Here is a 24,254-nt window from a genome sequence, read left to right on the forward strand (position 1 = left end):
CCACCAGAAACACCTGTCAAATCCTCTGCATCAATATAATTATTTTGAAGAGCATAAACTTTTATTCTAGTACCATAGCATAACCCAGCTTTGAGATCTAAATATCTAAGTAGCATTATTACACAACCAATTTTCAATTTTAAACAATGAGGTGGCATACCTGAAGGAGTTAAACTATTCAAACACTCAACAGGAAAGTCATTTCTTTCATTAAGGTCATCAGTATCAATTTGATCAACACTTACTTAAATTTTGACCTTACCCGGCAGACATTTTTTTTCAAAACGCTTTCATTTTTAACGAAAATTAATTACCGTTTTATTGCGCAATAAACAGACCTGGTTTCCATAAGCCTTATAATTATTTTTTTTAAAGTATTGTAACGAAAGTGTTATAACGAAATGAAATTAATAGAAGATTTCAAATAAAGGTTGAACGTAGAATGTGATAATGTAGAAAAATTGATGAATAATTATTATTGTATCGTACGCTGGTTTTTTTTATTAAAAAAAACGGTTTGAAGGTTACGTTTTCTAAACTTTACATGTGATAGAACAACAATGAACTGAGTTTCAAAAGTTCTTCTTTTAGGAAACTAAACTGTTAAATTCTTTTTTAAATTTTATTACAAAAGTACATTACTTGCAATATAGTTTATTCTCTAATAAATCAAAAAACGGTTATTTTCTTTGCCACAAAAAATTGTGCAAGATAAACATACTTTAACGAATTTTTTAACGTAAAAACCATGCTATTAATAATTTGCTTTCGTCAGCTAAAAGATCATTAACTTAATATTTTCAAAATGGCGAATATTAGGGTTTTTAGTGGGATTTTTTACAACTTTGACTTCGAATTAGAGCACTTTCCATTGATTTTGAGACCCATGTTTTTATACGATTCTTAATCAGCATAAAATTCCCTATCAGAATCAATCATAAAATTAGGGGGGGGGGGGGGGAGAAAGTCGAGTAGCGCCGGAATGTCTACATACGAATAGCAATGCGCTCTTTCATTTTCAGAATTTAACTTAAACCATGCATATCACGTTGAGCTGCATGATTTAAAGCCATTTGTTCTGCTCCTTCTCTAAAATACAATAATTGATTTTCAGGTAGATGTTTACCAAGTCACAGCACTTTGAAAACACGGAAACAACATAATAAAAACATATGTACCAACTATAAACACAATAAATGTGTTTAAATAAGTATATAAGGTTAAATATATACCTTTTATACATATTTAAACACATTTTTAAAATAATTATATAACACATATTAACACATACACAAACAATAAAAAAACACTTTATATTATTGTAAAAACACATTGATAAAACAACTATGAAGCACTTATTACCACATCCATATCAAAAAAGCATATATGCAAACACTAAGAGTGTGCAAACAAAAATTTTAAAAATGACGCAAGAAAATTTAAAAAGGTTCAAAATATATATTTACAAACAATACTCTTTACCTTCTTTTTTTTTTCATAAGAACTGTAATCTATAATATAATTAGTACAGAAATGCTTAACGTTTAATGTTTAACGTCGTTTCGTCATTAGTTACTAGGCTTTGAAAAAGCGCGTTCTCTAAATGCAGGCGGCCCACAGTGGGCCAGTAGGTGGACAAAATGGGAAAAATTTTTGTTGTCTAATCTTGAAAACCTATTTAATTTTAGTATCTACATATATTAGGAGAAATCTATTAATAATTTATTTATATTAAATCCCTTAGTTACCAGGACTCTAAGCATTTGAATATTGAGATAAAATTAAAAAAAAAAAAATTATAAATAAGTAATTAACGGTGACATGAACGTTGTGTTATATTTCAATTACATCTACGTTTTTGAAACAAAAAATTAGTACATGTTATTCTAGAGTATTTAGAGATAAGAAAAACCAATGTGTGAAATAAATTTGTCATAGCATGTTATCTCAGTTATACTTTGAAAATCACAGATTAAAAAAAAAAATTTCTTAAGAAACTTATTTTTTGCCGCACAATAACTAATAATTACCACAATTTGCCATGTGTTGTCTTATATTTATTTGAGCTATATGATGCTTCAATCGAGTTTTAATTGATTGCTCGTCCCCTTAAATTCCCGTTCAGATTTTATGTATGTTTTAACTTGGTTGCTATGATACTAAATTTTGCATAGCAACAACTCATTTTTACATTAACGTTGTTTTAACAGTATTTTACTTGCGCTAAATACACAATATTGGGGGTATGTATTAAAATGAGATTCAGAATTCTTATGAGGTTAACTTTTTTTGGTTACTATGGATACCTTACTTTGCATAACATAGCAACAACATATTTTCGGTAGTTGTTAGTAATTTAATTACTAACACTGACAGTAATTTAATTACTTTTAATTTTAATTACTAACACTTGTAGTAACTTAATTACTAACAAGTATTAGTAGTCCAGGCGGCATATATATTATAACATTTTACTTTTAAATACAAAATACTTGTTACAATAATTATTTAGATATGGTTTTGTTAAACTTAGACATTCATAATTTTCTCCAAAAAAACAATCTTAGTACTTCAAAACAAAATATTACTGAAGATATATTAAAATTTATTCAGCCAAAATTTGCTGATTTTAAAGACGTTGATTTTAGACATGCTGTTCAACGATTTGTTTACTTGTATAAAAAAAAGTGGAAATCTGCAAACTATACTGTGAAAAATTTTGAAAAGAAGTTTGTGAACTGGCTTAATGAATATTTAATTGTCAGAAAAAAAGACAATGAACCAACTGCAAGTAGACGTGGTCGAAAACCAGTTGCATTTGATAATAGTTCTAATAAAACTAAAAAACGGCGTGTATCTTGTCTAATTGAATCTCATTCATCCAATGAATTATTTTTTGCTGCTAATAAAAAATTTAGAAATGAATCTGTTGTTATTGCTGCCAAGAATGTTTTAAATATATCAAATACAGATAAAGCAACTAAATATTCAGCAGACGAAGCACTGGCTTTAATAATTGATGCAAGTCTGACAAAAGCTTCCTATCAATTGATTAGAAGCGGAGCCTTGGAGAAAGAATATAACATCTACCCCGCTTACAATGATGTCAGAGATGCAAAATTGAAATGTTATCCTGCAAACATAACAGTGGAGGACTATTCAGCGTCAGTTCCTTTAAAAGATTTAATGACTCATACTTTGCAAAGAATCTGTGCAGTTCAGGAACCTGTGCTAAGGCACTTGATATTGAACGACAAAGCAATAAAAACAATGACACTAACGTGTAAAGCTGGTTTTGATGGTGCTACTGGCCAAAGCATTTATAAACAAGTTTTATCAGAACCCGACATTAACAGAAATTTAAAGCGTGAAGAATCATTATTTATTACTCGTCTTGTCCCATTGGATTTGACTGGATTTAACAACAGCAACGAAAAGGTGCCTATTTGGAGAAATCAAAAGTCGTCCTCCACAGCCTATTGTAGACCCATAAGATTTGCATACATAATGGAATCCAAGGAATCTGTGATTAAAGAAGATCAGTACATTAAAAGTGAGATAGAAAGCTTGGGTATGATTTTATTAGAGGTTTGCGGATCTTCTATTGAAGTGAATTGTATTATTGAACTTACAATGATTGATGGGAAGGTTCAAACAATATTATCTGAAAAAAATAACTCATACCAATGCTGTTCAGTGTGTGGTGTCTCTCCAAAAAATATGAATAGTCTTGATATCCTTAATATAGATTATACTAACAGAGAGTTCAAATATGGTCTTTCCAGTCTTCATGCATGGATTCGATTTTATGAGATGTTATTGCACATTGCATATAAAAAAGAAACAAGAAATTGGCAAGCAAGATCTAAAGAACACAAAGAAAAGGCATCTGTAGCTAAACAAAAGATTCAGACTGATTTTATGAACAAAATGGGACTTGTTGTTGATTTCCCTAAAAGTGGTGGTTCTGGAACAAGTAATGATGGGAATACCTCAAGGCGTGCTTTTGCAGCATATGAACAAACAGCTGAAATTCTGGGTATTGACCAAAACCTTATATTCAGATTTTACATTATCTTGGTAACGCTCTCTTCAGGATATGAAATAGACTGCTTAAAGTTCAAGGATTATTGTTTTGACACTTTTAGACTATATGTGTCCCTTTATCCATGGTATTACATGGCTCAATCAGTTCACAAAGTATTGATACATGGACATGACATAATTAAAAGCCTTGCATTACCCATCGGACTTATGTCAGAGGAAGCTCAAGAGGCTAGAAATAAAGACTTTAAATCTTATCGCGAAAATTTAAGCCGAAAAACATCCAGAAAAGCAACAAATACTGATCTTATCATTAGACTCCTAGTTTCCAGTGATCCTGTTATTTCATCATTGGGTAAATCAACATCACACCAAACAAATCATAAAGCATTTCCTTCAGATGTTTTACAATTACTTAAACAATCTTCAAACGATATTATTGTTTTATAATTTTTTGATGTAATCTAAAATTGATAATGTTTTCTTGCACTATTTTTTGCTTTTATTATTCCTAAAACATTATTTACCTAAATACTCAATTTTTATTCAATATAGGTGGGTCAAAAATCCGATAAGATATTCAAATATCAATTTACCACTTTGTAACTAAGGAAAGTATCCGGTAACTAAGCAATATAAGTATCCATAACAACTAAATTTAAAAAATTATCACTTTTGTAAGAAGTGTGATCTCATATTGGTACTCATGCCAAATTTAGTGAATATAGCACTTATAAAATATCTGCAGATAACAAAAGTAGGTTGTTGCTAAGCAAAATAAAGGTATCCATAGCAACGAAATAAAAAAATATTACCTTCATAAAAAGCGCAGACATCATATTAGTACTCATACTAATTTTAGTGAATATAGCTCTAATATTAAATTAGTTATGAATTTTGTCCAGTAAAAGTGCATTCTGGCCCACTGTGCGGCCATTGGAGGAAGATCTCTTGAACGAGTTGAAACTTTTTTCCTTTTGGAATTTAATTATTAGTTTAGATATATTACATAAAGAATCATATTAAGATAAATGATAATCGTTAAGACCATATTATAATTGAAGTAAGTATATAAAATAGTTATATATACATTTTTATTAGATAAAGTAGAAAGGATTTAAATTTTTATCAGAAAAAGTAGAGAGGATTTTAATTTTTTAAATCGTTTGTATTTTGTTTGTTTTAGCTTTTCTTTTAGCAGTTTTATTTTTGTTATTTTATTTTTTAGAAGGAAAATAAGGGTATGGATCAAGGCGATACTTATTACAGGCCTTCCCGTCGCGAATCCGTATTTTTGACTGGGGGCGGACAATGTTACGGAAAGTTTAGTCTTAAAACTTCGATTTGAGAGCAGTTGATAGTCACAAAATGGTTAAAAAGTGCTGTATTCCTGGATGTAGAGGAAACTATGACACTAAAAATAAAGTACGAGTTTATAGGCTTCCCTCGAATGAAGAAGAACGAAATCGTTGGATAAATTCAATTCCAAGAAGTAATTTTCCAAATAAGCCAGATACTGTTGTCTGTGAAAGACATTTTCCAGAAAATTTTTTAAAAGCTCGTGTCAATGGGAAAGATAGACCAATCGAACCTCCTTCAATTTTTCCTAATATTCCATCAAGTATTATACCAACTCAACCTTTAAAACCAAGGTCCACTACTAAAGTGTTGTCTTCTATCAGAAATGAAAAGTGTGATGAGTTGTCACAATATTTAAAAAGTGATTTGTTTACATTCATTTCTTTATGTGAAGATATTAAAAATCATAAATTTGTTTGTCCTGTAACAACTTTTGTTGTAAATGAAGTTTTGCACATCCAATCAAATTCCTTTTATGTTAACTGTATACCTATGTTTGCTGTTCATATCTCAAGCAATTTTAAATTTGAAAGTTTTCATGCTGGTGTTCGTTGCTTTATTTCTTCATTATCTAAAAACCATATTACCACTCTTGATTGTTGGTCAAGAGTGGAAGAAACAATTCGCTATCTGAACAACATTTAAGTTGATCATCAAAGATTGATATTACAAGATCATATTGCATCTATGAATGCATCAGAAGTAGGTAAAAAAATTTATAGTATAGAAACAATCATCAGATTGTATTCTTATTTTTCAACATCTCGAAGTCTATACAATCAGTTAAGAAAAGATTTTAAACTTCCGAGTGTAAAAACACTGACAAAAATTACATCTAGGACAAAGAATGTTTCAGATATTAGTTTTATCAGCACTGTATTTTCAAATATAGAGGAGAATCAGAGAAATTGTATAATACTGGTAGATGAGGTTTATGTAAAGTCTCTTCTTCTCTACCATGGTGGTTCTCTATTTGGAAAAGCTGAAAATAATCCTGAGTTGTTAGCAAATACTGTTTTGGGTATCATGGTTAAATGTTTAAAAGGTGGACCATCTTTTTTGTGCAAAATGATACCTGTCTGTCATTTGGATGCTTCTTTTTTGTTTGAGCAAGTATGCTATGTTATTAATTCAATCAAGTCTAGCAATGGAAAAGTTATTTCAGTTATTTGTGATGGAAATCGAACAAATCAAGCTTTTTTTAATTTATTTGAGAGAGTTGAAGAAAAACCTTGGTTAACAAAATGTGGGATTTTTCTACTTTTTGATTATGTTCATCTACTAAAAAGTATCAGAAATAACTGGATAACAGAAAAAACACAGGAATTGCATTTTGAAAAAAATCAAAATATGACTGCTAAATGGAGTGACCTTAAATGTTTATTTGATTTTGAGAAAGATCAGCTAATTAAATTATCTAGACTAAATTTTGTAGCTATACATCCAAAACCTATTGAAAGACAAAATGTTTCACACTGTTTAAAAGTGTTTTGTGATGAAACTATAGCTGCTCTCAAAACTTATTCAAAAGTTATCCACCCTTGTAATATGAATGAAACCATTTGTTTTTTAGAAAAAGTTACTAAATTCTGGAAAATAGTTAGTGTAAAAGAAATTTATGGCGACACTCGATTTTTAGATTCTTGTAAAAGAGTTATTTCGGAAGAACTAGACATGAATTTGCAATATTTACTTGATTTCGGAGAAATGGCTCTTAAAATGAGTGGTAAACAAAAGCGTAGAACAAAATCTTTAACTAGAGATACAGGTACTTCAATTTGGCATACTTGTTATGGGTTAGTAGAGATGTGTAAATATTTGTTAAAAAACAATTTCATTTATGTTATGTTAGGAGAGTTCTCAACAGATTATATTGAAAAAGCATTCAGTAAGTTTAGACAAGGTTCAGGCGGAACATATTTTATAACTGTTCAAAATGTTGTTGAAAAATTAAACATTGAAAAAGCTAAACTGTTATTGGAATTAAAAGTTGATGTTTCAGATTACACTACTGATATTGAGCATTTATGTCAAAAATGTGGCTATTTTAGAAGTGAAGAATCTTGTGATATAATTAATCAATTGCCTGAACTAGAAGCATCTTTGCCACTGAGTACAAAAATGGCTCTGTTTTATATTGCAGGCTATGTTACAAGAAAAGATGATGTCAGTGAAAATGAATTGTTGACTGACACTGCATTTTATTTTCAGTTGTATGGAGACTACACAAAAACTATGGACAGAGGTGGATTGAGGGTACCTCTGGATTGCTGTGTTCAGTGGGTTTTTTTTTGTTACATTATTTTTGAAATTGAGAAAAAAATGACATGCAGAAAGTCGTTGTGCAATATATTTATGATGATATCAGATATTTATAACTTAAACATGCTAAAGAAACATGGTGTTATATTGTCAAACATATTTCTTAAAAATTATTGTTTGTTTATTTCACCTAAATCCTCTAAAGAACCTGCATTAAAGGTTTTAAAATTATCTGTAAAACATTAAAAAGTATTGCTATGTACATTTTTCATAACAATTTCTAATATTTGATGATTATTTTAATAGCTTTTTTTGCATTATTTTAAAGGTTGTTTATTTTTCTTTTGTGATTTCGTTTTTAAATAAAACTCATTCATTATTCTGAAAAATGTTGTTTTTCATTACTTCTTGTTTTATTAAAATTTTATGACATTTAATAAAACTGCATTAGACACTTTGTGCATTGGAACAGTTCCTTTTAAATTTAATAAATTAACTGAAAATAATGTAGCTCGCATATTTTTTCAGCCATTTTTTATATTTTCCATAAGATTGTCCGCCCCCAGTTAAAAATACGGATTCGCGACGGGAAGGCCTGTAATAAGTATCGCCATGGTATGGATGTTATTTAAAGTTACACTAATGCTATTTCCATAAAATGGTTATTACTACTTTGAAATTATTGCTACTTTGAAATTTCTGTGATGCTATTAACTATTATTGTTCTTTTTTAGAAAATTTAGAAAATAAATTAAAATTTTGTGCCAACACTGACATGGCATGTCACATGTTATAGTATGTAAAGGTTAAATTTTGTTATGAGGATTACAGTTCTTATGAAAAAAAAGAAGGTAAAGAGTATTGTTTGTAAATATTTATTTTGTTTACTTTGAATCTTTTTAAATTTTCTCGCATCATTTTTAAAGTTTTTGTTTGCACACGTTTATTGTTTGTATATATGCTTTTTTGATATGTATGTGTATGTGGTAATAAGTGCTGTATAGTAGTTTTATCAATGTGTTTTTATTATAATGTAAAGTATTTTTTTATTGTTTGTGTATGTTTTAATATGTGTTATATAATTGTTTTAAAAATGTGTTTAAATATGTATATAAGGTGTATATTTAACCTTATATACTTATTTAAACACATTTATTGTGTTTATAGTTGGTACATGTGTTTTCAAAGTGCTGTTACTTGGTAAACATGTAGAGCAAGATTTGTCAACTTTGCCAGCCAAATGATGTACTTTTAACAGAGGGTTACATGATAGTGTTTAGTGTCAAACTGTTACTGCTTTAGGTATTGCTGTTTTCAAGCCTTTATTATTAAAAATTGTTCAAAAAATACATAATAATGTATTTTAACAACATTTTGCGTAATATTGTTACTTATGTTTTGTTATATTTGAATGTTATTTTACTTAAGCCAGGTTTCCCACAGTCCTGGAAAGTCCTGGAAAGTCCTGGAATTTGATGAGTGTCCTGGAAAGTCCTGGAAAGTCCTGGAATTTTTCATTTTGTCTCTTAAATCCTGGAAAAGTCCTGGAATTTTTTAAGTTCAAGGATTTAAATTTCAAAGTTTTTAACCATGTTTTTAAGTTACATGGGTTCCATAGTTAAAATTTTAAACTAAATTTTAAGAGGTTAAATTTTATAGTTCTGATTTATGAATAATATCATAATCAAGTATATTTTCCCTCTCACCAATGTAATCATATTTTGATTAAGATAAATATTTCAAAATGTAAAGTATGTACACAGTTGGTTGCTTCTACTTAATATATCTGTAAAAATGCTTGACATGATAAGAATTATATGATTGATTGAGAATTTTTCATATTTTTAATTTTTAAATTAGTTAAATGTTTATAGCGTAGTTTAAATTGCAGTCAGTTTTTAAAATTATGTTTAGATTTCTTCACAATGTTTTTTTCTTTCAGTGTAATAAATTTAAAAAATGCCTAAGAATGAGTGTGTATTTCAAGAAAAATGGTTATATGATGATCAATTTAAACCCTGGGTTCAGAAGATAAATGAAACAATAGCTAAGTGTATCTATTGTTTTAGTAAAATCAATGTTTCTAATATGGGAGAGGCTGCATTAACATCGCATATGAGAAGCAAAAAGCATATACAAAGAAAACCTTTAGAGCAAACCATAAAGTCATATTTATCACCTTTAACTTCCCCACCTTCTATTCTAGAAACTTGTTCTGAAGCTATATCACAATCAAGCAATTCAAAAACAATTGACCAATTGTTTATAGGATCATTGACACTTGAAGCTGAGATACGCTGGGTTTTAAATACTGTTTACTCGAGACATTCAATGAATACCTCATCAAGTTCTGGAGAATTGTTTATAAAAATGTTCCCTGATAGCAATATTGCAAAGACATTTCAATGTGGTCGAACAAAGGCTGGGTATGTGGCTACATATGGACTTGCTCCATATTTTCGAAGTGAGCTATTATTGACCCTTTCAACTGCTCCATATTACACTATTTCGTTTGACGAATCACTTAATCAAATATTTCAAAAAGGACAAATGGATATTTTAGTCAGGTTTTGGAATAAAAAATCTGATATTGTTAATACTCGATATCTTAATTCAGAGTTTATGGGACGCTCCTCTGCTGAGGATGTCTTAAATACATTTCTCAGTGGTGTATCCGAAATTGACAAAGCAAAGATTTTACAAGTGTCTTCTGATGGTCCTAATGTCAACTTGTTATTTCTCAAAAATTTCAGTGAACAAAGGCAAGAGGAAGAACTAAACCCTCTTATTGATATAGGAACATGTGGTCTTTACACCATTCACGGAAGCTTGAAAGCTGGTGCCAAAGCAAGTGCCTGGAAAATAAATGATGCTTTGAAATCAATGTGGCAATTCTAACACGATTCACCCACACGGCGAGAAACTTATGAAAATATTGCTGAAACACTGGAATATCCACTTCAATTTTGTGGACACAGGTGGTGCGAAAATGAAAACTGTGCACGAAAAGCTGAATCTCTTCTTGATGGTTACAAAAAATTTGTAACATACGTTAGTAGTCTAAAAAAAAGCAAGCGACTGACGTCAATAATAAAAGTTGGCAGATACTAAAAGCTATGATACATGATCCAATTTTACTAGCAAAATTGAAGTTCTTTGAAATGGTATCTGAGAAATTAAATGCCTTTCTAAAAAGTTTTCAAACAGATAAGCCCATGGTACCATTTATGAGTGCTATTCTTAGTGATATTATCAAGGACTTATTGAGCCGATTTATTCTCAAAGATGTCTTAAAGAAATGTGATGCACTTTATCAGCTGCTTCAACTTGATATAAATGATAGGAATATTCGAAAACCTCCAGCAGACATTGATATTGGATTTGCTTCTCGTTTAAAACTTGACCAAGCTAATGTAGCTTCTACCGATTACAGAGTAGTTGCATTTAAAAGTGAAGCTGGGGAGTTTTTAGCAGTTCTGTTGACACATCTTTTTGACAAGTCCCCATTAAAGTTTTCCATTGTACGCTCTGCTATATCTGTAAATCCAATCCAAATGGCCATTGATAGCAAACGAAGTAACTGTGTCAAAAATTTTTCTGAAAGCATCAAAATTACCAAAGAAATGCAGCAACATGCTAGAAAAGCAAGCAGCTCATACCATGAAGACTTGAGAAAAGAAAAATTAAAAAAAGAAAGTGACAATGTGGCGCTAAAGCGAAAGATTGTTGATGATGAGTTAAAAGCTGTTCGGGCAAAACGGCGACTTCTTCAAAGTCAAATTGAGTTGTTATCTAACGATCGGACAAACTTGCCATTGACGCAGAAAAGAAAAGTGACTTTTCGCTTTTAAAAGAATCAAATAAACAAAAAAAGTTATGTAAAGCAAAACAGAAGGAAATTGATGAGTTAGATTTGATTGAAAAAAAGCTGAATAAGAACTAGACAGTATTTTCCATCTTCCATATAAGGCAAAACTGCGCTACACTATTATATACTTTAGTTTTTTTGTTTTATTAGAAAGATTTATGAAAATTTTAGTTTCAAGTGGTAATAAAGTTTTTTATCTTTTTAAATGGTTTATTTGAAAGGAAATTTTCCGAATTTTTTATAGCTAAATCCTGGAAAGTCCTGGAATTTTTTTTTTTGGGTGGAAATATCCTGGAAAAGTCCTGGAATTTTTTTCTGAAAATCCTGGAGAAGTAGGAAAATGGTCCTGGAAAGTCCTGGAAAGTCCTGGAATTTTGATTTTTTTTTCTGTGGTAACCCTGTAAGTTATATTATAGATACATATTATATTAACTTATGGTGTGTGCTATTGTTGTGTGTTGTTACTGTGATGTTTTTTTGTTATCTTTTGAGTTAATAGGCATTTGGCTAATCTTCATGTTGGTGTCTATTGTTAAAAATGGTAAATAAGTATTTTTATTAAAAATCACTGCTTTTAAACATTCACTAAAAGCCAATACAAACTATTTTGCCAGATATACAATTTGTTTCATCTCAATTTAATTTTTTGTCTTTAGCGCTGTTTACTACATGATTTTTGCTATAAGTATTTTGAAATCATGATGTTCCAGCATAAATTGGTATAATCACTATAATCTCCTTTCACATAATGAAGTTGCAGTTGTATTTGTTAGTGAAGATGGACCACCCCTGCTTCCAGGGAAGTTGTTATTTACCCAAGAGGTCATCCTCTTAAAACTATATCAAGTATGTCTGCCAACTTAGATCCTATGGTTTATCCTCTATTTTTTCAGAGGGGTGATGCTGGTTGGCATAATCAATTGGTTCACAACCCTGAATGTGCTACATTGGTTAGATATCATGTTACATTATCTCAGTATTACAATTATAAACTTTCAGTTAGACAATTTTTTCCTTCACTCTTTTATGGCAAAAAAGTGTTTCAGCAATATGCTATTGATGCGTATGTTAAAATTGAAGGCAAGCGCCTTGCTTTCATCAGAAATAACCAACACAAACTGAGTAGCGAACAGTATAATGTCTTACATGAACATGTAAACAAATAAATGCAATTGATAGGTTGTTAAAAGATAATTGCAACAACAACTTTCCGTTCGGAGGAAAAATCATTTTTTTTAGTGGTGACTTTAGGCAAATTCTGCCTGTTGTGAAAAGAGGACAACCACCTGAAATAGTGAATTGTGTATAAAATGTTCTTTTCATTGGCAATGGGTGCAGAAGTTTGCATCAACTGAAAATATGAGAGTGCAAGATGGGGAAGGTGAATTTTCCAAATGGCTACTAAAACTTGGGAATGGAACAATACCTGTCAAAGAGGAGGATCCTTTTAAACGATGCATTGAAATACCAAATCAGTGAGTTATTAGAGAAAATGAATCAATTGTTGAAAAGATTTTTGGAGATGCTAATCAAAATGATTATTCTAAACGCGTGATTTTTAACGTCAACTAATGTTGATTCATTATCAATCAATGAAGAAATGCTTGAATGCCAGGTGAGGTCAAAAATTATTTAAGTGCTGATCAAATTGATACTGATGACCTTAATGAAAGAAATAACTTTCCAGTTGAGTTTTTGAACAGCTTAACTCCTTCAGGTATGCCACCTCATTGTTTAAAATTAAAAATTGGTTGTGTAATTTCCTACTTAGAAATTTAGGTCTCAAAGCTGGGTTGTACAATTGTACTCGAATGAAAGTTTGTGCTCTTCAAAATAATTTTGACAGAGGGATGCAGAGGTTTTGACAGGGGGATGCAGAGGTTTTGACAGAGGGTTGCAGAGGTTTTTTTTCTTGTGGTAAGCAGGTTTTTGTTCCCCAAATTCAGTTGGCACCATCAGGTACTAATTTACCTTTTGTTCTGAAGTATCGAGAGTTTCCTGTCAGATTGGCTCATTCAATGACAATTAATAAAAGTCAAGGTCAAACATTTAATAGAGTTGGGGAATATCTCAAAAAACCGTGTTTTTTTCATGGTCAACTATATGTTGCATGATCAAGAACTAGAGCATATAATAGTTTGTTTTTCAAAATTGATAAACATCTCAAACACAAATGTTATATTTTCTAATGTTCTTAATTTATAGTCTTTAGATTTTCATTTTGAAAATTTACTGTTTGTAGGTTGTGAGTACATTTATTATAAATTTATTTTTTATTTTAATATTTTTTTTCATTGTTTTTGATAAATATATCTGTCATTTAATATAGTATAAAATGTGATTATATGTGTTATTTAAAACCATATTTGTTTATAGTTGTATATATGTTTAAATTATGTTGTTTCCATGTTTTCAAAGTGATGTGACTTGGCATTATGTTGTGCAAGATTGATAACCTTGCCAGCCAAGCGATGTACTTATAGCAGAGGTGTGACTTGGCAGTATTTAGTGCCAGGCAGTGTTACTGCTTTAGAGCTAGGTTGTATTGTCTAGCCTTTTTTAATTATTCTGGAAACACATAATGTCTGTTAATGTTTAGCGTAATGTGTATGAGAGAGTATGCAACCTTGATTCTTTAAATCAAGGGTGTTTTAATGTCCTAAATTTGAAGTAATTGAATAACTAATATTGAATATAAAAACAAATATACTTTTAATTATTTATATGTTTAGTAAAAAGATAAATATAGTTAACTTTAGATTAGTTTTCAAATTTTGCCTTTCATATTTTAATTTGGTTTGTTATTTTTGCTGGATTTTAGGATCAAGGGTGTAAATGTTTCATTGTTATGTGTTATTGTTGTGATGTTTTGTGTTGATATTCATTTTTAACAATAGACTCCTTCATGTTAGTGACTATTGTTAAAAATGTATAATAGGTAGTTTCATTATTGGAACTTACTGCTTTCATTTATTCACTAAAAGCCAAGACAACATTATGCTAAAAATGCAATTTATATTTTAATTTGATGTTTTTCTTTTTTTAGTATTGTTAATTCTTTTGTACTTCGAAACAGATTTTATAGTTACATTTTCGATAAATGTTTATATTAACTGCCATGTCAAAATAGGTTACTATAAATAGGTAAATCGATTTTCATTTTTTATGTGGTTATTTTTTTTTTCTTTTTATGGTGTCATTTTTTTTGTTATGGTATCAATTCCAATTTTTTTTTTTTTCTTTAAGATTTACGGTTGACGCATTTATACGATTTATTAAAAAAACCTGATTACCTTTAATTGTAAGTTTTCGTCAGTTAAAATGATATAAATATATGCAATTACTTCAATTTTTTTAAAATTTTCTCTATTTTATGCCTAATATTTTGTGGTACGTAACTTAGGAGATCTTTTTAAACGGGGGGTGAACATTGTAGTTTTGCGCATTTTTCAAGTATCGAATAACATAAGTTTTATAAGGTGTTTAACTAATTAATTAGCTTAGTTTGCATTTGCAACACTTTTGAGGAAAAATATATTCTTATATATGTTAAATTCTTATACATATTAAAAAGAAAAAATTCTTATACATTTAAATCATTGTTTTACTTTTTATTATTCTGGTAAAAGGTCTTCATCAAAAACTTGATCACTCTTAACAAAGATAACTCTATTCTCCTCACCACCATTGAGGCAAAAACGGGGAAGGGAGGTCCTTTATTAGTGTCAAATTATTTAAGAGAATTAAATTTCGAGTAACAAAAGGAGTTTTTAGTAAATGGTATCAAATTACTGTTTACCCAAAGCTATTGAAACAAAGAGGCCATATACAAAATGGTCAGATTAGTGCCATATATAGCAGTGGTCAGATATTTTTAACAAATTGACCGTTTATTTTGAAAGTGATGTAAGTCCATTTTTTCCGCTTTCAGGGTATTTAAAGGTTAGCATTTTAGTCGATTAAAAAATATGCATTAATTGTACTAAGTTTGGCAATGTCTCTACGAGTTTAGAGATATGTAATTTGATTACATAAATGACTTGCATGTGAATTTAACTAAAATAACATATTCTTTCAGGGTCGTAAATGGACATTTTTATAATCAATTGTTTTTATTTATTCAGTTATTTATTGACGAATTTTAAATTGATCAAAGCATATGGATATATTTAAATACTAACTGTAAATTGTTTACAAATAAGAAGTGCACACTAGGTTTAATGTAAACTGTGATTTCTAACTTTTTTTGAAAAATGGATTTACACCACTTTCAAAATAAACGGTCCAAATTTATTTAGTTGTGTGCATTTAACGTTTTGAAGACAATATCTTTTTTTAAAGAAACATGTATCAAGGGGATACCAAAAAATTAATAACTCATGTTTAATTTACGTTTGCTTTATATTAATCTTATTAATTAAAGTTCATGTTATAAAAAATATAAAAAGAATTTAGCTTTACTTTTTCGTCAATTTAAAGCATGATGAAATGTTATTACTTTGTGTCAGTAACTAAAAACGTATTATTTTGAACTTAGTAATGTCGAGGAAAATGGTTCTGCCTTACACTGATATGACCTATGTCAGTTGTAAATTACTGAAATAATGTTAAATAATCGGTAAATTATTTTACCTCCGCATACTATTTATTTTAATTTTACAGATGGTTTAATATTTTTAATTTAAAGACGTTTTTCTAAAAAAGTATTAGTTAAAGTTTCGCAACTTTAAATTGTGGAAAACAGCCACTATAAAATAACAGACCGACCATAACCCGTATTACGGGTTGCTTTTTGCTAGTCCTAATAAATAGGTACGTGAGTAAAAATTTCAAATTATTTGAATACTATAATGTCATATATCATTAGAAAGAGGATAATTACAGTATTCTTATGGTGAAAAAATTATCAAAATCAAACAATTGGTTCAAAAGTTATGACGGTTTAAGTACCGATTTTTCTCTATATGGATTTGTTGAAGAAACTGTGGTCAAAATAATGTTTCTCTTCACTTAAATTGTCATAACTTTGCCAATTCTTATCAGAATACAAATATCTTGGTGTCAAAAGATAGGTGTAAGAGTGTGCTACAACTTTATGTTAAAGTCTAACCACCGGGCGTATCAGATGGACAGAGGGGGCATTAAACCACCACCTTGCCCATATAAAACTAAACACTTTTTTCAGAAAAAAAGTTTTTTTTAAAGACATAATGTAAGTACGCAAAAAAGTTGTTTTAATTTTATAGTAAACCATCAAAATATACGAGAGGTGTATGTTAGCAATAGAGGTGGGTGTGGTGGCGATGATTTGATACACCAAAGGATCTAAAACGACTTGATTTTATAAATATTTATATCTTTACTAAAATGAGTAAATTTAGTACACAATATAAAATTATATTACACTATTTTATGTTTAAAAATGGTGTTTTTATTACGGAATGGGCGTATGCTCACCCCCTCCCACTCCCCCACCCCTCCACCCAACCTGAAAAAAAAATTATTTCTAAAGTTAATAAATGTAAACAATAAACAATAAATTTAAAAAATACCTTATGAAATTGGAAATAAATTGGATATAAATTAAAAAATAAATTCATACCAGACAACCACCAAATATGGGAGATGAATGTAAAACTCATACTAAAGGGTGGTTAAATTTTAAGGGCCGATGTTGAATGTGAACCAAACCTAAACGTAAATTATTTTTCTGTATTTAATGTGTCATTTCTCAATTTCAGACTGACTCAATTTGAACCATGGAAAGTTACACAATCGAGCAACGCGTTAAAGTTATTCAGGCCTATTATGAAAATGGGCGTTAAAATCAAAATGCATATCGTGCACTTCGTGAGTTTTTCGGTCAATTTAATTGTCAAAATGTGCGTACAATTGGAAAAATCGTGCATAAATTTGAGCAAACCAGGTCTGTAGGAGGTGTGAAAAGACCAGCGCATGCTCGTACAGCTCGTACTGCCGAAAATATCGCTACTGTGCGCGACAGTGTGGCTGAAGAGCCGTCCACATCAACTCGTCGTCGTAGCCAACAATTGCACCTCTCACGCTCGTCGATGATGAACATTATGCATAAAGACTTGCATTTACACGCTTACAAGGTGCAGTTGACCCAAGAACTAAAGCCTATTGACCATCTCAAACGTTGTCAATGATCAGAATGGTGGCAAGAAAAGGCAACCATTTAAAAGAAAAGGTGTACGTTGGGGGTATTTAAAAGAAAAGGTGTACGTTGATAAGCCAACAACAATTCAAGAGTTAAAGGATGAGATAATTCGGCACATTAACGGCATAGAACCTCAATTATGCCTCAGCGTCATCGAAAATTTGCACCATCGGATGGAGGTGTGCCGCCGAGGTCGCGGCGCCCATTTGGCCGATATTTTATTCCATACATAATTGAATCATACCATATTATCATAATAAAAAGATGTTACAATAAATTCCTTAATAATTTGTGTTTTATTCAAATTTAACATCGGCCCTTAAAATTTAACCACCCTTTAGATATGTTGATGATGTTTTAGCACTATAATATCAAAAAATGTTTCAATTCTTGAAACATCTTCAATATTTTTATAGTACAACAACAAAGAAGTAAAAAAACATATTCCACTAGATTAAAAGATATATTAGTGGTGCATCCATGGTCATAAGAGAGTGGAGTATAAGGGAGGGCGTATCCAAATATGTCATAAGAAAGGGGCATTCTAATGCTCCTTCCACTTCCACTAACCAAAAATTATTACTTAATTGGATATATATTACTAAAAAAATATACAACTACTATAATGGGGCTATAAGTCAATTGGCTGTAAAAAACATGTCATCTTTCTTACCAAGTATAGGAGAAACCTATAATAAAGTCTTTCATGTGATTATTACATTAACAGAAGTAAGGACCATACAGTATAGTTAACGAGCTCGCCATTTTGTTTGGTTAACTAACAAATTTCCTGTTTCAAAATAAATAATAAATGAAATGTTAAAAAATAATAATAATGTATAATTATTTTCAAGACAATATGCTATACATTTTTGTCTTGGCTTTTAGTGAATGATTAAAATGAATAATTCCAGAAATAAAACTACGTTTTAATCATTTTTAACGATAGACACCACGTGAAGGTAAGCCAGAGCCGTCTATCAAAAAAATTAACAAGTCACAACACTTGCTGTATTATTTAGGCAAGTCACAACACTTGCTGTATTATTTAGGCAAGTCACAACACTTGCAGTATTATTAAATTAATCAAATTGTAACTCACCGGAAACAACATCAGCAGCAAGCTGGATCTTTTTCATGCAATAGTCAACAGCTTCATTATCAGTTTCATCATCTTTCCAGTAAGAAATGGTGTAAATGAAGTCATTTTTTCTTTTAGTAACTTTTTTTACTCTGCCGCTATATAAAACGCTTTTGCATGTCTTTGGATCGTACCATTCATGTTCCAGTTTCTTCCCAACAATTCTATCTGACATGACATCTTCTAAATCAAACAGTTGGTCATTGGACAAGTGCTTATATGAATTAATAATTTCTTCAAAATTCAATTTAGATAGGTCGCGCTATGACTTTCTTTTTTCTTTTTCATCCATTTTTTGGCGCTTGATTTTTTGTCTTTTGCAAATCTCATCTCCTACTTTGCGTCGATGCAGTCGATTTGTAATTCTGTTTTTACGTGCTACATTAATTGACCATTTAACAATCTTTTCTCTTAAACTTAAATCTAGAGTGTCTAGATAGTTCACAGTGCAGTTCTTTTTTGATCTTAGTTTGCAAGAGATATAGCAAGTTGTAGCATTAGTAGCCCGTACTTTTGCATCACTAAACATACCCATTAATTCCTCAATATCTATATTGTGAAGCCTTGCACTAGCTATTTCCTCTTTAAATGTCTCTGTCACAGTAAGTGTAAAATATCTACTATATTGCCAATTTAAAACATCTTCCACTGCAATAAGACAGGCCGAAGTCATTTTAAGAAGCTCTTCATCAACGGAGCATAAACTTGTTACTGATTCTAAAATATTTGGCTCTAACGGTTGTTCAAAAAAATCTTTTTTTCTGCAAAACAAACCAGCGGGATTGGATTTGCATGTTTGAATTGTTTGTATAGCATTTTTCACAACCTGGATACCAGCAACATGATCACAAGTTGCTTGTTCCGATGTATCATAAAACTTTTTCATCCAGGGTCCAGTAAGAAGTTTGCCAAATACTACAAGTACACACATTTGTTTGATTGCAGTTGCACTACAAAATACCGTTCGAAGAGTTGCTTGTAAAGCTTTACACTTTACTGTTCCAATTGTAAGATATTGTTTAAATTTACTGTGATGCTTTATTAAAATAAAGCAAGTATGGAAAAGAATGTGAAGTCTGTTTCCACGATACCTAGGAATGATACCTCGTGCAATCATTTCCGAACAATTTGCATTTCTCATTCTCTAGAGACTTCAATGATGTACGGCATGATATGGCAATTGTATCAAGAGGGTGCAAATGGCAGTTCAGCTCATTTAGACTTTTCCCCCAGGTTACACATACTTTGCTTATGGTAAGGTGATTAACAGCAACTCGGTCAGACATTGTGTTAGAAATATTATTAATAATTGAATTACGAGATTCGTTATAGCTGCACAAGTGAAAATGAGAATAAATAAAAGCCATATGATCAATGGCATTACAGATATGATTTTCATAATCATCAGCTGTCCCACCAGGTAGTTGGTCCTGAGCAACAACAAGGCATTGATCTTTTGACGTCAAGTAAATACTGTTAATATGAACACCTTCTTGTGTTGTAGCATCAAATCCTAGAGTAAGTTGACTATTGTTGATTGCCCATTCAGCTGCCTGCAAGCTTGAAATACTGCCAAGCTCCCGAGCCATTTGTTCAATGCTATTGCGGTGTGGAATATCAGAGAAAGCAAAACCCATACATTGTCCAATTTTCTGAATGAGAATAGGAATGCTACCTGTCGAGACATTACACATTAACATGTTATAAATAATCATTCTCATCTGTAACGAATATGTCTTTTCTTCTTCATTTATGTTCAAAAGTGTGGTTGTGTTCTCCTCTTTTTGAAGCAAATCGTTTTCCAAACTAGCAATTACTTTTTCCTTTGCCCTATTATCTGTTATATGGCTGACCTTTATTTGATGCGACTTTTTTTTTTCATTAAGTTTTAATTTTTTTATTGTAGCTGTATGATTGCGAATTTGTCGAGTATAATAGTATGTTTGCATTTTTTTCTTTAGTTCTTTTAATTTGGTTCTTAAACCTTTTATAATCTCTTCTTTTCTTTTAACACTTTGTCTGAAAACTTTTAGTTTATATAGCATAATATTTAATTTAGATTTAACTATAGCTATATTTTTTCTGTATTTCTTGGAAGAGGTAGCTAATTGATTAGACAAATTACATAACCGACTCTTCAATAGATTTTCTCTTGTTGTTATTTCTTGTCCACTAGACAGGGATGCTTGTGTCATTGTTGAGATTGATGTAGAGCATGTAAACAGTTTATTGCAAAAATCATCAAAACATTTATAGTCCCTTTTAAAATTATGTATCCATTGTTTTGCTACATTCACTACATTTACGATATGATTTGTGCAAGTGTTGAAGTTAAAAAACTCATTGATTTCTACAGTTTTCTTATATAACTCACCGCTGTTAATGAAAACAAAAAGAACATGTCCGTTTCTACACTTAAAGTTTGTATCTTTAGACAATTTATAGTCAGCATTTAAAAAAGTGTTGAGTGCTCCTCGAAATATGAAAGGTTTCTTTTTCGGGCCCATAACACCTTTTTAATGAAAAGAAAACTAACAAAAATTTGATACTTTTATAATAATAATTACAATAGCATTTTCATCTTAATTTCAACATGAACAGACAATATTTTACAGTAAATATTTACAAAATCATTAAGTGTATAACTTAAATAAAAAAAACCATTCCTTTTTCTATTTACTTAATAAAAAAACATGCATACCTATTACAGCAAAATAATTGTTGAAATGAAAATTTGCCAACCAGTATAATCATTAAAATTTAATTACTAAAAATAAATGGTAAAGTAACTTTAATACTATATTTACTTTTTGTTCCTACATATTTTCTATCAATACCTATTAAATATAAAATTAACTGAAAATTAGTGGATATGCAAAATTAGTGGAATGCAAAATAAAAATTTTTTATTTAAAAACTTTGTTATGAAAAGTATTTTATAACCTGCTATATTATCAAAAATACTGTTGTTTATTTAAATCAAACATAAATTTGCACGCTAAGAAAATATTATAATATTTTGCAAAGAAATTTGACAGGTGCAATAAATGATAGATAAATGAAAAACTTGAAAAATTTTACTAATGGATAGAAGAAAAAAAAAAACATGTTTCCTCCATTAAGTATGAAGAACCATCATAACTTCATCTCAGAAATTAATATTTTTAAACACTAAAGCTAAAGTTAACAACTTAATCGTTAAATTCCATTTATAAATTGGCATCAAAATAAAAACAAATTTTATTTAACTTTATGCTTTTACAATTAATTTTAACAAAACAAAAACTCCGGGTGGACTTAGCATTGAACGTAAACATTTGCTAATCCACCCGGACCTCTTATGCCACTTCCACCTCTACCTCCGCCTCTTCTTCCACCACGTCTTTAGTGATAGGTCCCACCACCCAGGTATGGAGGACAAGACCATTTAAAAGATGGCTAATCCTTCCCATTGTTCCGCAACCAACCCAAAAATGATGCTTGGGTTAGCGGTCCTGGGTAGCGAGACCTATATTTTACATAATCCTCATAAGTTGGTTCTATAATGAAAATATAAAAACAATAAGGTAAGTAATATCTCAAGTAGATTATGCAAATTAAATTAAAAATAGAATTAACAAACTGATTATAAACATAGATAATTTAATAGATAAATGACAACACTGAGTAAAAATAAAAATAATATTATAGTTTTAAATCAGTTTGCTATCTTTAAAAATACAAACTTAACCAGTTGAGGCAGATGATGATGGTACTAAAAAAAAATTTAAACAAAGAAATCATATAATATAATATGTTTTTTATTTAAATCTTAATGCAAAGTTGATAAATATTGTCTTACCAGTTTGAGTAGGCAAAGGTGGCACTAAAAACGAAAGTATAATGCAAAAATAAAAGTTGCAAATATTTTTTTATGTAAACTCATGTAGCAAAGCTGATATATACAAGTTGCAACAGATAAAGAAAAAAAAGAAAAATAATAATAATAATAAATACTTAAATCAATTTTCAAAGAGAGAAAATATATGAAATTACCAACTGGAACAGATGAAATTTGCACTAAAATAAAGAAATAGGCATAACAAACCAAAATTAAATTCTTGTAATAATTTTCCAATTACAATCATTTTGAAAAGTTTATACACCTTACCAATTCGTTTAGATGACGATGGCATTAAAAAATAAACATAAAATACAGCATCGTCTTAAAATTATTTGGTTGTTAAAAAGTAAACATATGTAAACCTTAACCAGTATTAACAGAAGAAGATAAAACTAAAAAAAAAAATACATAACATTTTCTTGCAATTATATAATAAATTATTTGTAAATACTGGAAAATATTTGTTATTTAAGATTTATCAATTCTTATTGAAAATATATGGCATTACCAACTGGAACAGATGGAAGTGGCTCTAAAATAAAAAATAAAATCTTGTATTTATTTTGTAATTAAAATCATGTTGAAAGGTTTAGATTATACCTTACCAACTTGTTTAGATGATGATGACACTAAAAAATAAAAAGATAAAATACTATAGCATAGACTTATATGATAAAAAAATGTTATATGAAAAACTTTGTATAAAAAAACTAATTTATAGCAAAACCTTAAAATAATATAGAAATTAAAAACATATATGAAGATAAAAATATAAAAACCTTACCGATTATATCCAATGAAGTTGATGCTAAAAAATAAAAAATGCAATACACAACATAACTGTGCAATTATTTAATAATTGAAACCATACATAAAATTATTTGTAATAAACAATATATATATGTATATGTATATATATATATATATATATATATATATATATATATATATATATATATATATATATATATATATATATATATATATATATATATATATATATATATATATATTAGGCCGGATCATAAAAATTAATTTTTTTTAGAATTTGTGAAAAGTGGCGTGATATAGTGTTGTTTAATATTTACAAAAAAAATATTTCTAAAGAATTCATTATACTTTGCATTTTTAAGTTTTAAGGTTTTATATGCTAAGTATATTTACTTTAGTACATGCATTAACTGAAACATGCATTTAACACTAATACTAGATATAATCCCAAGGTTATGAAATTGAACCAAACCTATACCTACCTAACTAAATTAACCCTAATGATATGATTAACTCCAACGCTATTATAACTTTATATTATTATATTATTATTATTATATTATTCTTTTTTTATATGATTGTTTATTAATTTCTGCTTTTATCAACTGATTGCAGAATTTATCCATCTCATCTCGTATTTTTAGAAATTAACTGAAATTCTGATATGTTATAAAATTGTAAAACAATAATGATTTCAAGATCTAAAGCTTCAAATAATCGTCATATACTTTTTGGAGAAGGTCGT

At 29.5% G+C, this 24,254-nt stretch overlaps 4 protein-coding genes, 1 long non-coding RNA gene and 2 pseudogenes across 6 annotated transcripts; 5 read left to right on the forward strand and 2 right to left on the reverse strand.

Annotated features, from left to right (window-relative positions):
* The first annotated feature begins 2,190 nt into the window (after positions 1-2,190).
* Positions 2,191-4,494, forward strand: LOC149878744 (uncharacterized). Its single transcript, XM_090072069.1, has one exon. It carries the CDS (start codon positions 2,515-2,517, stop codon positions 4,492-4,494), a length of 1,980 nt encoding a protein of 659 aa, XP_089928195.1. The 5' UTR covers positions 2,191-2,514.
* Positions 4,495-5,412: 918 nt separating this feature from the next.
* On the forward strand, positions 5,413-6,048 carry LOC149878745 (uncharacterized). Its single transcript, XM_090072071.1, has 2 exons — positions 5,413-5,665; positions 5,798-6,048. The coding sequence occupies exons 1-2, from the start codon at positions 5,413-5,415 to the stop codon at positions 6,046-6,048; spliced, it is 504 nt and encodes a 167-aa protein (XP_089928197.1).
* On the forward strand, positions 6,037-8,054 carry LOC149878746 (uncharacterized). Its single transcript, XM_090071154.1, has one exon. It carries the CDS (start codon positions 6,091-6,093, stop codon positions 7,909-7,911), a length of 1,821 nt encoding a protein of 606 aa, XP_089927280.1. The 5' UTR covers positions 6,037-6,090; the 3' UTR covers positions 7,912-8,054.
* A 279-nt stretch (positions 8,055-8,333) lies between these two features.
* On the forward strand, positions 8,334-11,554 carry LOC149878747 (uncharacterized). Of its 2 annotated transcripts, XM_090071156.1 has the most exons (3): positions 8,334-8,516; positions 8,833-8,967; positions 9,094-11,554. In XM_090071156.1, exon 3 carries the CDS (start codon positions 9,625-9,627, stop codon positions 10,561-10,563), a length of 939 nt encoding a protein of 312 aa, XP_089927282.1. In that variant the 5' UTR covers positions 8,334-8,516; positions 8,833-8,967; positions 9,094-9,624; the 3' UTR covers positions 10,564-11,554. The 2 variants fall into 2 exon arrangements, with proteins under 2 accessions (XP_089927282.1, XP_089927281.1); XM_090071155.1 differs by having other exon boundaries at positions 8,833-11,554.
* A 278-nt stretch (positions 11,555-11,832) lies between these two features.
* On the forward strand, positions 11,833-15,099 carry LOC149878748 (uncharacterized). The gene is made up of 4 exons (XR_016446756.1): positions 11,833-11,933; positions 12,026-12,074; positions 14,580-14,677; positions 14,780-15,099. It is a non-coding gene; the product is annotated as an uncharacterized LOC149878748 (long non-coding RNA).
* Positions 15,100-18,796: 3,697 nt separating this feature from the next.
* LOC149878749 (uncharacterized) lies at positions 18,797-21,362 on the reverse strand (annotated as a pseudogene).
* An 813-nt stretch (positions 21,363-22,175) lies between these two features.
* On the reverse strand, positions 22,176-23,864 carry LOC149878750 (uncharacterized; annotated as a pseudogene).
* Between the last annotated feature and the right edge of the window lie 390 nt (positions 23,865-24,254).

The sequence above is a fragment of the Hydra viridissima genome, unplaced genomic scaffold (genome assembly GCF_058129835.1).
Source record: "Hydra viridissima isolate aposymbiotic clone 2 unplaced genomic scaffold, HvirCarnegie_v1 scaffold_14, whole genome shotgun sequence".
Lineage (NCBI taxonomy): Eukaryota > Metazoa > Cnidaria > Hydrozoa > Anthoathecata > Hydridae > Hydra > Hydra viridissima.